This window comes from Aythya ferina, assembly GCF_964211825.1.
Source record: "Aythya ferina genome assembly, chromosome: Z".
Taxonomy (NCBI): Eukaryota; Metazoa; Chordata; class Aves; order Anseriformes; family Anatidae; genus Aythya; species Aythya ferina.
Window position 1 is genome coordinate 84,142,122 of NC_140299.1, and position 13,128 is coordinate 84,155,249.

The 13,128-nt window shown below is 48.0% G+C and overlaps 1 protein-coding gene across 7 annotated transcripts in view; it reads right to left on the bottom strand.

The window, feature by feature from the left end:
- Positions 1-8,956, bottom strand: part of ELL2 (elongation factor for RNA polymerase II 2) — a 40,910-nt gene extending 31,954 nt beyond the window's left edge. For 3 of the 7 annotated variants that reach the window (XM_084503191.1, XM_084503192.1, XM_084503190.1), the window contains exons 1-2: positions 8,771-8,956; positions 840-887 (exon numbers count right to left, since the gene is read on the bottom strand). In XM_084503191.1, the coding sequence (XP_084359317.1) occupies positions 840-887; positions 8,771-8,899 (177 nt within the window). In that variant the 5' untranslated portion in view covers positions 8,900-8,956. Of the gene's footprint in view, positions 1-839; positions 888-2,521; positions 2,809-8,770 lie in introns of those variants that run through there. The other 4 variants (XM_084503196.1, XM_084503194.1, XM_084503195.1 and 1 more) reach the window with 4 other exon arrangements.
- Between the last annotated feature and the right edge of the window lie 4,172 nt (positions 8,957-13,128).

The window sequence follows — 13,128 nt, forward strand, 5'->3', positions numbered from 1 at the left end:
TCTGATTGCCACTCAGCCCACCTTACACCGGACCAGGACTGTAGTTTCAAACTCTTTGAGCAGGATGACTACTTTACATCAGAATAAAGGTTTTATCCATCCTCTCATGCCTTCCTTGGTGTATCCACACAAGCACTGCATGTGTACATAGAAAACTGGATCAATTCCATGACCTGAAGTAAGGTTGAGAGGCACAATCCGTATGTCAGTCTTTCACAATGAGTCTTTCACAATCCTTTAAAGCTCAAATATTAAACGCAGTATCTTAAGATACTCACAGATCACAACCTGCATTTAATTTTATATTCAGCTTTATTTCTCCAGTTTACACTTGCTGACTGCTTAATAGGACACGTACCCTTTAGGCCACATTTCCTCGTTTTTTTTTTTTTTCCTTCAACTCTATCAACAGGCTTGAAATATTCCACTTTATATTAGTTTTAAAAAAGGTACAAGAACCATCGATAGTCCATGTTACTAAAAACAACCCTCTCACCCCTCAAAATTGTACATCTGCTTTACACCTTGAAACCACACACTCCAGGTCATTTTTGCAATATTACACCTACACTTCTTAGTTGATGACTTACAAGTTATACTCTTTCCTTTCAAATTTAGGGTATCAGGTGATAAAAGACAAAAAAAAAAAAAAGGGTATACCAACAGCATGACTCTTTTCTACTTTTAACTAAAATTCTTCAGTAAATAAAATGAAACGTGGTGTTAAACTTATCTTGAAAATACCCATAGCATGTGTGTTTGTGGTTGTTGTTGTTTTTTTTTAAGTAACTAATAGATAATCTATGCTTGACTGTGTTACAGAAGTACAAAATACTCACCCCTTGGAGTCCTTGAAACTGAATTGAAGGTTGAGCAGAAATAAGATCCTGCAAGAAAAAGAAAACAAGTAAAATGTAAGCAAAGTGCAAGCCTCTCTGCATCTGCAGAATGTATTTTTCTTCATCAAGAGCACACATTGTGCATCCGTTTGCAGCCAGCCTCCTTCTCACCAGCTATACCATGGCTCAGTGCCCCCACACATGCATGCCCAGGGCTCCTGCCAGCAGTCCTCCACATGGCACCAAGAAGCTTTAGAGCTGATGTTTTGTCACGCTCAACAAGGATGCCTGAGTGTCATGGGGTGGAGGGGTGGGCAAGAAAATTAATGCTCAGCATTATTGCATAGTATTGCTGTTATTGCTAGAACTCCTCCCTTCCCCTATGTATGAAAACAGTTCCAAAAGGTGTGTTCCCCCCCCCCCCCCCCCCTAAATTCTGCCTTCACATCCTGGTCGCTTACAGTTTTGGATGTGCTTAGTTTCTGAAGAGCCTGTTTGATGATACCATTTTTACATGTTCGTGAGTGCTGGGCACCCTTTGGTGCTTTTCCACTCTTCAGCTTGGCTAATGAGGTAGATTTCATTTCAGAAATTAGAAGAGATGGAACATAACCAAGCCAAGTAATTTAGGTCTCCCCCACACAGTCCTCACTCCCTCAGCAATGAATCTACCAAGATACATATGCAACAGGGCCAAAAATAATAGTAGCCACCTCTCACTTGCCTCTATAATTTCACATCACTAAGTGCAGCCTGCTCCCAAACAGGATGCAAGTATGGAAGCATCCCGTGCCACAGCCCATGAAGACTTGCAGGTGTTTTGGGGTAGGGGGGGCAAGGAGATTGCTAGCTGAAAACTTTTTCTTGTCACAGGTTAGGTTCTGGCCAGATCTATTCCTTGACATAGCTCACAGGAGCAAAAACACCACTGCCAGCAGGAGCATGCTGATAAGGATATCCCATTTTAGCAGCAGTGCTGACTGTGCTCAGCTTTACTGAATCCTGAAATTACACTGCTGGACAGAAAACATATGGCCTCTGTGCTGACTGGCTCGACTTACTAGGCTTTGTCCATAGGATTTTGCAGCGAGGTCGTCAGCCTCCCGCAAATGCTTGCGCTGAAAGAGCTGAGCCAGAGGATGACATTCTAATTAATAAACATTTCTCTCCAGAAAAGCAAGTGCTTGTAAACCGAGGTGCCATCCAGGATCATGAAGCGGTGTCAGCACAGGACACAGCTCGGTATCGGTAGGAAAGCAAGCTAGGGGCAGCTCCTGCCCCCAGCCACAGCTTCCTCCTCCCTCCCTGGCATTTGTCTCCCTTTTCACAGGGAAATTCACCACACACCAGCAGCAGATCCCTGAGTTTGGCAATGGACTGACCCTGCTCGTGCCGGGTGGCAGCAGAGGCAGGAGCCAGGCACCACCCTGCCAGCAGCAACAAGCCGACACAGGCGCAGGCCCCAGCTCTTCAACAGCGCCTGTGCTTGCTGTCGGTGACAGGAGGCTTACGCAGCACCTCAAGTTGCACAGCAGCCCGCAGCACACACCAACTTAAGCCTTTAAATGGCTTGCTGGGAACTAGCTTGCTCTACAGATCTTCTGGCTCAAAGCAGGGAAGTGCCAGAAGCCAGACAAGTGGAGTTATGAATGGACCTGCTTGCCCAGCACGCACAAACGAACCCGTTTCCGAAGGCAGTGGGGGTACATATATGAAGTCTGACGCCGCTGTAAATCCTGACTTCTGTCCCAGGCATCAGCTTTTGGGAAGGAAATTGTGTCCCACACAGAAAGTGACGTCCGGGAGCGCTTCCCCACACGCTGACTCAGAGGTGGCGGCGCAGCGGCCGCGCAGGCCGAGGCGGCGGACGTCACCTTCGCACACAGAGCTCGACATCAGCCGGCTTCGGATCCAGGGAAAGCACACTGGCTTCGCCAGCAACCTGCTCTACTTCAGCGAGAGAAAATGCCACCGAGAATCTAAATTTAGCCGAGTATCAGAAGGCTCTCACGTCCTCGCTGGCACCTTATCTGGAGCACCAGACTGTGCTGGTGGGGAGCAGGGAAGGGGACGGCCCCGCAGCCAAACCTTCGGCTGCCGGCCAGCCTGACACTGCAACAAACATCTCACAGACAGCTCACACCGGGCACAAATGGCTTTTCTACTTCTCATCTCTTGCCAAGTCCTCGCTCACTGTATTTCATGTCCTGTACCCCAAAGCGACTTGGTCTTCTCTGCGTAGGGAGCACAGGGGCCCTGCCTCTTTCCTGTGCCATCCTCAGCCAACTTCCCCACACCCACCTACATTAGAGGGCACATCCACAATTAGTGCTTTTTTAATCCATTTATGCACTTGCTGTCCATGAATTTGCCCAATCCCTTTATGAACCAGCTGATACCGTCTGCCTCCTGTCTCCCCTGACAGCGAGGCAGAGAAGCTCACCATCCTCCAGGTGAACAGACTCGCTGGCTTTAACTTTATCCACCAGTTTTATCAAGCGCCCTCTTGTTCTGGCACTGCATGATACGGGCCCTATCAGCTCTACCTTCACATTACCTACCGTTTCTCAAGCCTCAGCCCCTTATCTTTTGCTCCAAAATGAAGCCCCAGCCTTTCTGGACTCTCGGGAGGGCGTAGGCCACTGCTACACCCCCTTGATCACTCCAGGGGAAGGGCAGAGGAGGCCAGCTCCCTTTCCTCACATCCCTCTGCAGATGCAGTACCCAAAACAGCTGAAGCGATGTGTACATTGCCTCAGTGAAGTGAGAGTAGTAATAACCAAATGTCAGCTCAGTCAAAAAATGAGCTACAGCTGCAGGCACACTCCACTACTTCCATCTGAAAAAAATTAAGATAAAGTTTCCTACAAAGAACTGGTTAAAAAAAAATACCTAGAGCTGCTTCAACCAGATCATAAATCTCTAAATACGGGGGAGAAAAAGTTGAGAGCTACCCATCTTACTTTCCCCAGGTTTGCAGTTTTGCTTAATGGTTTTTGGGCAGGGACTACGTCTGCTTGCAAGACACAAGATCTGCACACACACACAGCACTTGGCAAATAACTCGGATATTTATCCGGCACCACCCTTGTATACAAGGTTAATTATCTAGTGTTTTTCAGGCCTGTTGACTCACAGTGAACAGAAGATGCATTTATATCAACACATTAGAGATTGTGATGTGCAATAGCTCTGTATACATTTTGATGATTTTAAAAGAGTTACCATGCGGAAAGGCTAAGGCATGATGTAGTTGCAGGGTAACAGTGTCAGCCTAAGGATTTCCCTTTCTCCCCTCCACAGCCCTTCAGCAGCTTCTCTCTCCTGCCTCAGGGCTTACAGCTGCCCACTGAGCCTGTAAAAATTTACTTGTTAATTCACAGCACGGCTATACATCAGCACAACTTCGGCTGAGGAATTAGAGCCCTCCTCACAGGAGAAGGAAAAGCATTTCAACAGAAAAGACTATAGGGCTTGATAAAGTCTATTATATTATCTCAGACACTGTATCACTGCCACTGAGGATTATTCCTTACCTACACATTCCAGCCATCAGATGGGTCACATCATACTTCCCGATTACTATATGGATTGAGAAACTGAAGTAGCCAGCTAGGCTTCCTTTTAATGAAGTTGAGAGAGCTAACTCTCATCTCCAAGCATTTAATGTATTGAAACAATCATGTTGTGAGCTGGCAAAGCCATTTTAATGCATGGATATGGAGATGCAACCTTAACTCAGACTCCTTTGGCATACCCACCCTGATTACTCTTAAAATTACACAGTGAGATTACGGTTTTTTGTTGTTGTTGTTTGCTTTAAACACACAGCCAGTGCAGCACCCCCAGGGTTAGGCAGAAGCAGCCCCAGCCCAGGTGAAGCAGTGGATGTACTGGCTCAGAAAATGCAACTGCCCTTCCTAGGGAAGCTGGCAAACAGATCCAAGGAGTTGTCTTGGAAAATAAAGCTGTATTCTAGCTACGCGGCCATCTACTGCTGCACAGCTCCTGAAACAGGAAGCTTTCCTTCCTATTCCCAGGAACCTGTTCCCTCCAGCACTTGTGGAGCTCCTCCAGAAACTCAGCTCACTAACCCAGAACCAGACACTCTGGAAAATAAATAAATAAATAATCAGGTAGTTTTTCCCAAATGAAAAGAAGTGGATTCGTATTTTTTCTCCCCACTGTCAAGGGCCACGAAACCTCAGATCAGTTCAAGTCATCACTGCAGATATTCAGCTCCACTTTGTCTTCACCGAGTACACGCACGGGGTGCCAGTAAGGTGCTAGCCTTAAACCAGCTCTATAGCAGGAACAACCTCGTTCATTCAGAGAGCATGTCACTGCCCCAAGTTTTTCCTACAGTCCCATGTCTCATCAACCACAGCCTTCTGACACCTGAAACAGGATACACATCCTCGTCACCCTCATACCAGATCTCTGATCTATCCAGAGCAGCCTGTCCTGTGCATTAGACACATGGATTGTGTAGGAAGATAGTGCAGCAGTAGGAATGGAAGGGGGAAGAAAAAAAAAAAAAAAAGCATTTCTTTCATCTGAGAGTGGATGTGCCGGTTTGGCTACAGCACTGCGATCGCGGTGCCGAGTGTGAGCCCTCCTACCCAGCTCGGTTTGCCGCTGACGACACGAGACCTTGCACCATGAAGCCTGTGCAGGAAGGGGAGCCAAGCAAAGGACAAGGACAGCAAGAAGGGCTTCTGGTTTTCTTTAGCAGCAGAGCAGGCTGACACACTTGCCAAAAGACAGCAGTATTTCCCAGCCAGCCAACAGGGCAGCGGCACAGCACGCATCCAGCTGAGGTGGCACCGATTTAACAGACCAGGTTATCTGCAGGTTATCCCTGCCACATGGAGCCTGTTGTCTGCAGTGGAGGCACAAGCCCTTGCTGCCGCTGTGTCCGTAACTCAGCTGTTATGTTGGTGTCTCTCTTCTACTCATCTACCCCATAGTTTGTAGGGATTACGATTTTTTCTCCTGCTGCTAAGAGATTTGTCCCAAATCAGACTCACAACTTTGTGACACAGCAAAAACACGCAGAGTAAGATCACCCAGTTCTTGCTCCCATAAGAAACCAGGGGAAAAAGCCCTGCAATCAACCAGTGATGAAAATACATTTATTATGAATACTTGCGTTGCCTAAATCAATTAACTCCACATTATCAAGTGCATCATCTTAAGAGAGATACAACCTCAGATTTGAAGAAACCAAACCAAAACAAATGCAGAATGTATCATCAGCACTCCGTGTACCTAAGTGGGCAACTTAGAGACAGAAACAGAGGCCTCAGGCATATCCCCTCTTTCACAGGGAGCTCCCCTGCGGCTTGCACTCCAGTAGCAAGAGTATCACTAGCAGATTTCTGCTCTTTCAGCAGCAGCAGGAGGGAATGACCAAGGGCATTCCCAGCTCCACTGCAGGCGCCAGACTCTTCCGCACACTCCCACTCCCAACAGGATTTTCAGTGTCTTCCCTTAACCTCTCACAGCCACTCTCTGGTTGACTGTCAGCTCACTTCACCCCCATCCTCTTCCCTGTGCCTTCTAAGTCCACCTTGGAGCTGACTGACAGGCAAGCAGAAAGCAAAACCAAAGACATTTGCCCCATCTACAAGGGGAAGTGCATCCTCACTCACACGGACCTCCAGGAGGACGAAGCCTTGCACCAGAAAGCAGTTTCCTAACCCCCAGCCCAAACCCTGGCTGTTCGAGGCAGACGTGAGTCACAGGGAATTTCAGCCCTGGTAAGTGAAATACAGCAGACTCCCATGACACCACTTCAATTGCTCCGAGTGGGGGGAACATCAGACAAGCACGCATTTCATATGCTTATTGACTCCACAACCTCTGCAGCTGGAACGTCCAAATGATTATTCAAAGAATAAACACTTAAATGCGAGACAGATTCCTAAGAGCCAGAGTTATCCCTGGGTTTAGGAGGCTGAGATTTTAGAGGCCAGAAAAAAAAAAAAAAAAAAAAGAAAAAAAAAAAGCTTTAATAGCATTCAGAACAACTTAGAGATTTACAGTTGCTGTCACCTAGAGAACCACAGCTGGGACATAACTGCAGACAGATGTTTGCTCTGCTAAAAGCACTATCAGCTGAAGACACTTCTGTCCTTGTTGCCCTGCAGGGACTGCTCAGAGCAGTGCTCCCCAGCCTGCTTCAGGAGCAGCTGGCAGATTAGGAGAGGCCACCAGCACCTGGAGTGACATTACATGCTGTCGTCAAACAGCGAGAGGCTCCGTGTTGCATTCTGCTTCTTCTTCACCTGGTCTCCTACACTGCTTCTGATCATTACACGGCAATCCAACTTTACAGCAAAGCCATCAAAAAGTGACTTGGTGATCCTGCCCAGTTCATTTTGGCACACAGGGTAGACCTGCATGCTATATAACTTGAGCTCATCTAATCAGGTAACTGAGCAGAACCTGTTTTTTAAGAAAAAGTGGTCATGCTTTCCATTGCTGCGGCCGCAGATGATGCTCGAGTGCTTTAAGCCATGCCGATCAGCAGCACTGAGGCCAACCCGAACACGAAGAACGTCCTGCACCACCTGCACCCAGCCCACTCCATGCATCGGGAAGCAGAAAGGTGAGCAGGGAATCAGGCCCTGCCCTCACCTACACACAGCTGCACGGAGCTGGTCTGCTGCAGATACATCCCCAGCTCTGCACGTGGGGGAAGCTGGATTCAAGAATTTAAGAGCTGATTGCTATGCAAGCTAAGGAAATCTTCAGCAAAGAAAGCAAGCAGAGTAAGTGCTTCCATCTTTACAGAAAGTATTTAAACTTGAGTGTTAAGCAATTAAGCACACACAGCCTGCCTGAGTTGTACAAGTGATGGCTAAGTAGGTCATTTGAGGGTTATCGTGACTCCACACATCGACATGCTGTTGGAGATATTACTTGTGTTACACAGATAAGGTTCTTCTGCACCGGGCAGAGGCGATTACAGAGCTATAGGTCAGCTCCCCTGCGTTCACTTCACAACTTTCTCAAGTTCTCAGCAACACTGATTTTAAGCCTGTGTCACAACTCTTCCAGCCGCATGGCGAGAAGTGAAACAGGTCGGCGATACAACCCAGCACGAAAAGCTAGAGAGAGGAGCAGTATTGCCAGCTACAGCCCATGGATCTGCAATTGGGCGTGCTAGCTTCGGAGGTGGCTATTTCTAAAGGCAGAAGCTCCAGAGGCTGCACTCTCGGAGCTCCAAGTTTTTTGGCCAGCCGCTCTTGGAGCCGCGGCAGGCACTGACTCCTGCAGGACCACACGAGGAGCGCAGAGCTGCGGGAAGAGCCGGGGCTCCAGGCACTGAAGTTAAGAGGGATGAGGAAAGAGCAAGGCAGGAAGAATTTCAGTGCTGTTTTTTTTTTGTTGTTGTTGTTGTTTGTTTGTTTGTTTTTCCTGATAATTTAACAATATATATATTTTTCCTATACTCACTATAAATCGTTCTTTTATTCGGCTCATAGCATCCTGAGGAGCAGGCACGTGCTAAAATTTGACGGGAAATTATACTAAGTTGGAGGTCGATTCCGCTTTAGGGGAAAATAAAAAAAAATATATATATATATATTAAATAAATCAGGTAAATAATTTACCAGCGCTGTTTCATGAATTAGAAATAATTAATCAGCCTTCCCCTGGGCGTGCGGGAGGCACCTGCCTGGCTCCCGGCACCCACGGGTGCCCGCTGGGCTTGGGGGAAAAGGGAGGAGGGGCGAGATAAAACGAATTAAGCAAAATAAAGTGAGATACAGCAGGGCAGGACACAGCACGGGGGAGGAAAGCAGAGCGAAACCCGAGCGGGCAACGCGAGACGCGGCGGCACAAGCCCAGCAGGGGGGCTCCGTGCCCCTCGGCGGGGGTCCCCGCTCCCCGCTCCCGTCCCCGCCGCCCCCCGGTCTCACCTGCCGGCCCCGGTAGCTCTCGATGGCGCGCAGGGCGGTCTCGGTGAGCTTGACGTGCAGCACCGTCCTGCTGCCCGCCGCCTGCCCGCCGCTCACGGCGTAGCGGCCGCCCTCCCGCAGCGCCGCCATCTTAGGCGCCGCGCCGCCCGCCCGCACGCCGCCCGCCCGCGCCCCTAATGCCGGGACCGGGCCCGCCGCCGCCGCCGCCGCCCGCCGCCATGGCCGGCGCCGTGACGTCACGCCACGGGCACGCCCCCCCCCTCCCGTCCCCTCCCTCCCCGGGCACGCCCACCCGGCCGGGGACGCGTTTGGCGTCACCGCTCGCCGGGTGCGTGACGTCACACCGCCCCGCTGCCCCCTCTGCCGCAGGGGTTCCTCGCACAGCCCCCGTCCCTCACCCTCCTTCCTCACACATATGCCCTCCCTCACCCCTTCTTACCGCAGGTGCGGGTGCCGGTACCAGTACTGGTACAGGTACAGGTACTGGTACCAGTACTGGTACAGGTACTGGTGCAGGTGCAGGCACTGGTACCAGTACAGGTACCGGTGCGGGTACTGGTACAGGCACAGATACCAGTGCAGGTACTGGTACAGGTACAAATATCAGTGCAGGTACAGGTACCGGTGCAGGTACTGGTACAGGTACAAGTACAGGTGCAGGCACTGGTACCAGTACAGGTACAGGTGTGGGTACAGGTACAGGCACAGGTAAAGGTGCAGGTGCAGGTACTGGTACCTTTTCTGGTACCACTACAAGTGCAAGTACAGGTACAGGTGTAGGTACAGGCACAGGTACTGGTGCAGGTACTGGTACAGGTACAAGTACCAGTACAGAATCACAGAATTTCTAGGTTGGAAGAGACCTCAAGATCATCGAGTCCAACCTCTGGCCTAACACTAACAGTCCTCCACTAAACCATATCCCTAAGCTCTACATCTAAGAGTCTTTTAAAGACCTCCAGGGATGAGGTCTTTACAGGTACAGATGTGGGTACCGGTACAGGTACAAGTACCAGTACAGGTACAGGTGCAGGTACCAGTACCAGTACCGGTACCAGTACAGGTGTGAGTACCAGTACATCCCCACCGACACCAAGGCTGCCCGTGTGTGGGATGGGCTCTCAGGTGCACAGCTGTCCCTCAGCACCCTGCGCCGTCACAGAGCCAGCAGCACCGCAGGGCCCACATAGCGCGGAGCTGGTGTTGGAGCCGTGCCCAGGGCGTCCCTGGCCAAGGGGACTGCGGGGCCCATACAGGCATGCAGAGGGAAGAAGGAAGAACAGCATGACATCCCGGCCCTTCAGGGACTGCTCACTTGTCTTCCTTCTGCTTTCACATGTGGCTGGCAGTGATTTGGTTTGGTAGGTTTGAGGGGGCACCAACCGTGGCTTCCTCAGAGATCCGAGAACAGAGCAGCCTGCCCCAGGTCATGGCTCTGAGGCTTTTCTGTCAGCTTCCCGACAGCCCGATTCCCAAAAACACTCCCCGGAAGAAAACCTTACACATGGACCAGTTAGGTCAACAGCCTCACATTGACTGGTTTTGGGGTCTTTACAGCTTCCCTATATAGGGAAGAAGCTGTGGTCATGCCAGTGCATGAAGCTGCACCTGTGTAATTAGAGGTGTGACTGCATGCTGAGCTGCTTGAACTGGTGCAGCTTTGTAAATTGACACCTCCAGGCTAATGACAGAGGTTTTCCTTCACAGCAAATTGTTTCAGCTTATCTTGCAAACATGAATTAAGAGGCATTGGCCCAAACTGCTTTAGTGGCAGATGATAAGTGAAATAATTTCTTCCACTGGCACAGACAGATATGGATGGAGGCTTTTTTTTTTTCCCCACTTGTTTAAAGTGCCAATTCCAAGTTCAGATGAGCTTTAAGATTTCTGCAGTTTCTAGATCATCTGATAACTATTTATTTCAAACTACATTTTGAATGTGACGGGGTGAGAAATCTAATTTCATTTTCAAAAGCATAACTACTCTTTCTTTCTGATGGTTGCTTTCTGTAAATAGAGGCCAATACCTGCAGGCAAGGTTCGCTTACATTTTGTTGTTGTTTGAAGTGGAAAAGGAGCGTGTATGAAGGAAAGGAGGTGATTATGCTGCTCGCTTTGTATATTATTTCCTCTCCCATGGACTGTTATACTCTAGAAGAGCTGCTTGGAGAAAGGAGCAGTAAAATAAGAAGCTTGGTAGCTGAGCAACAGAGTAATTCATCCACTGCCTATCGAGGTGTAACAGGCTGGCGTCTGCCAAAGGGTTGCGGGACAGGGGGGATATGGAAAAAAACAGACGTGATTCAGAGGTGCACAATTATGCTCACAGAAAATATAACAACCAAGGGGAAATGACAGATAAAAGCAGGCTATTTTCATTCCTTCTAGTGCTTTTCCTGTGTTTCATTCAGCACTGAAATGAGCCAAAACACTTTTCAGCGTTTCAGCGCTGTGGCACATTTATACGCGCACACAATTAACGAGCAAGCATTAGCAGCAGGGCTAAGGCATATGACATTTCAACTCCCTTGCTACTACGGCGCTTGTTTTCCTTGACAGGTGGTGGGGATCTGGCTGCAGTTGCAGTGAAGCTGTTGCCGAAAGCGGGTACGGCTTTGCTTGGCGTCAAGAAGTGGGGCAGAGGTGCTAGCGCATTGGCAGGACATCTGCTGCTCGCCTCCTCCAGCAGGGTCAGAGCTCAAGGGCCCAGCTTGTGGGTTGTTTTTTTTTTTTTTTGGGTTGTCCTTCCTCAGTCTGGTAGTGATAGCTGCTGCAACCACAGATCTATGGGTTCAGTGCTGTACACTCCTACCGTGGGGTGTAATCATAACAGCAGAGTCTGGGGGAAAGTGGGACAAAAAACAGACAAGCTTTGGAAATGCTGCCTCTATTGTGCTCCCTGTATCACCAGCAACATTTGCTGCCTTACTTCTTGTTATTCTTTTTTTTTTTTTTTTTTTTTCTTCTCCTTCTAATAGTTTTTGTAATTTGTTTTTCATGGCTATGTGATGACATCAAATTCAAAACCCACTGAAATATGTGGCCTGCTTGGATAAACAGGATTCCTGAAGTTCTTTTGGCTTGCACTTACTCTAATGAACATGCTTCAAAAATTAATATGGCCAGTGTATGGGAGAAACAGCCAATTACTGTTAAAAAAGCAGCCACTTGCATTGCTTGCTCCTTCTTTAAAGTTCTCCACGCTCTTTGTAGTTTACAGAGCAGTGGAGGCTGCAGTGATAATTCATGCTGCTGGAGGAGTGGTGAATGATGCGGGCATATTTTGTGGTCTGCCAAGAAAAGTCTCCATTTCCTCATTATACGGGTTAAAAATATATGTCCACAGACAGTGGGAAGAAAATCTGTACATGTACATAGGAAGTGAGTGCTTAGATTTTGGTAGTCTTTGGTAGTAAGATAGCTACAAGAATCCCAAAGTGTTGCCTTAAAGGTCCATATTTCAGTTGGAGTGATTTGCAGTGTTGACTTTTTAATCTCCTTAACCACTTGTCTGTCTCTTGCATTCCACTCATAAAAATGCCATCTGCCATACAAGCTATGCCACATTACGTGTTATACAGCCTGTGTTTTCCTAGCTATCACTGTCTTCCCTACAGACCCTACATGGGGTTGCTCATCACTAGCAAGAAGTGATGTCTTTCTGTCCTTTTTTAGCACCACAGCCCATATCACACAGCCTCCGATCACACAGTTCCTGTGCATTCCCAGTCCTTTGTAGAGCTTCCAGGTCAATCTGTGTGATGCTACACGTTGGACTTGCCAATATTTGTGGTTCGTGGATTGTTTTTGCTGCTACTCACTGGCTGAGTCAAACTTAATCTTAAAGGAAATAGACTATACGAAATAAACTATAAGAAATAAAGACCATAAGAAATATAGAAATAAGACTATAAGAAAAATAGACTATAAGAAATAGACTATAAGAAATAAACTTCATCTTAATGAAACAATCCAGACAAAGAATTAGTTGGTTAAACACTCTTGTATACAAACAACGTTGCATGAAAAGTATAAAATACCTTCTGCATTCAGTGCCTTCTTTGTTGTAGCAGAAGTCCCACAGCCGTGATATGTTTTAAATTCTGCTGGATAACGTGGGGTTGCTAAGGTAACCAAGATTTGGATGAAGAAGTCAGAAAACCAATCAGACATTATACACTTCTATAATCAATTATATACTCACGTAATCATGTCAAGGCAATTTGACATTTTTGAAGCAAATCTTGTAATTTTGATTAGGAGTAGCTTCAGATGCAAAAGAACGGATTTGTGGAGTTGCCTGAAATTATCTAGTGATTTGTTACCAAATTACGGCTAAATAGTAGACAGAGGGGAAT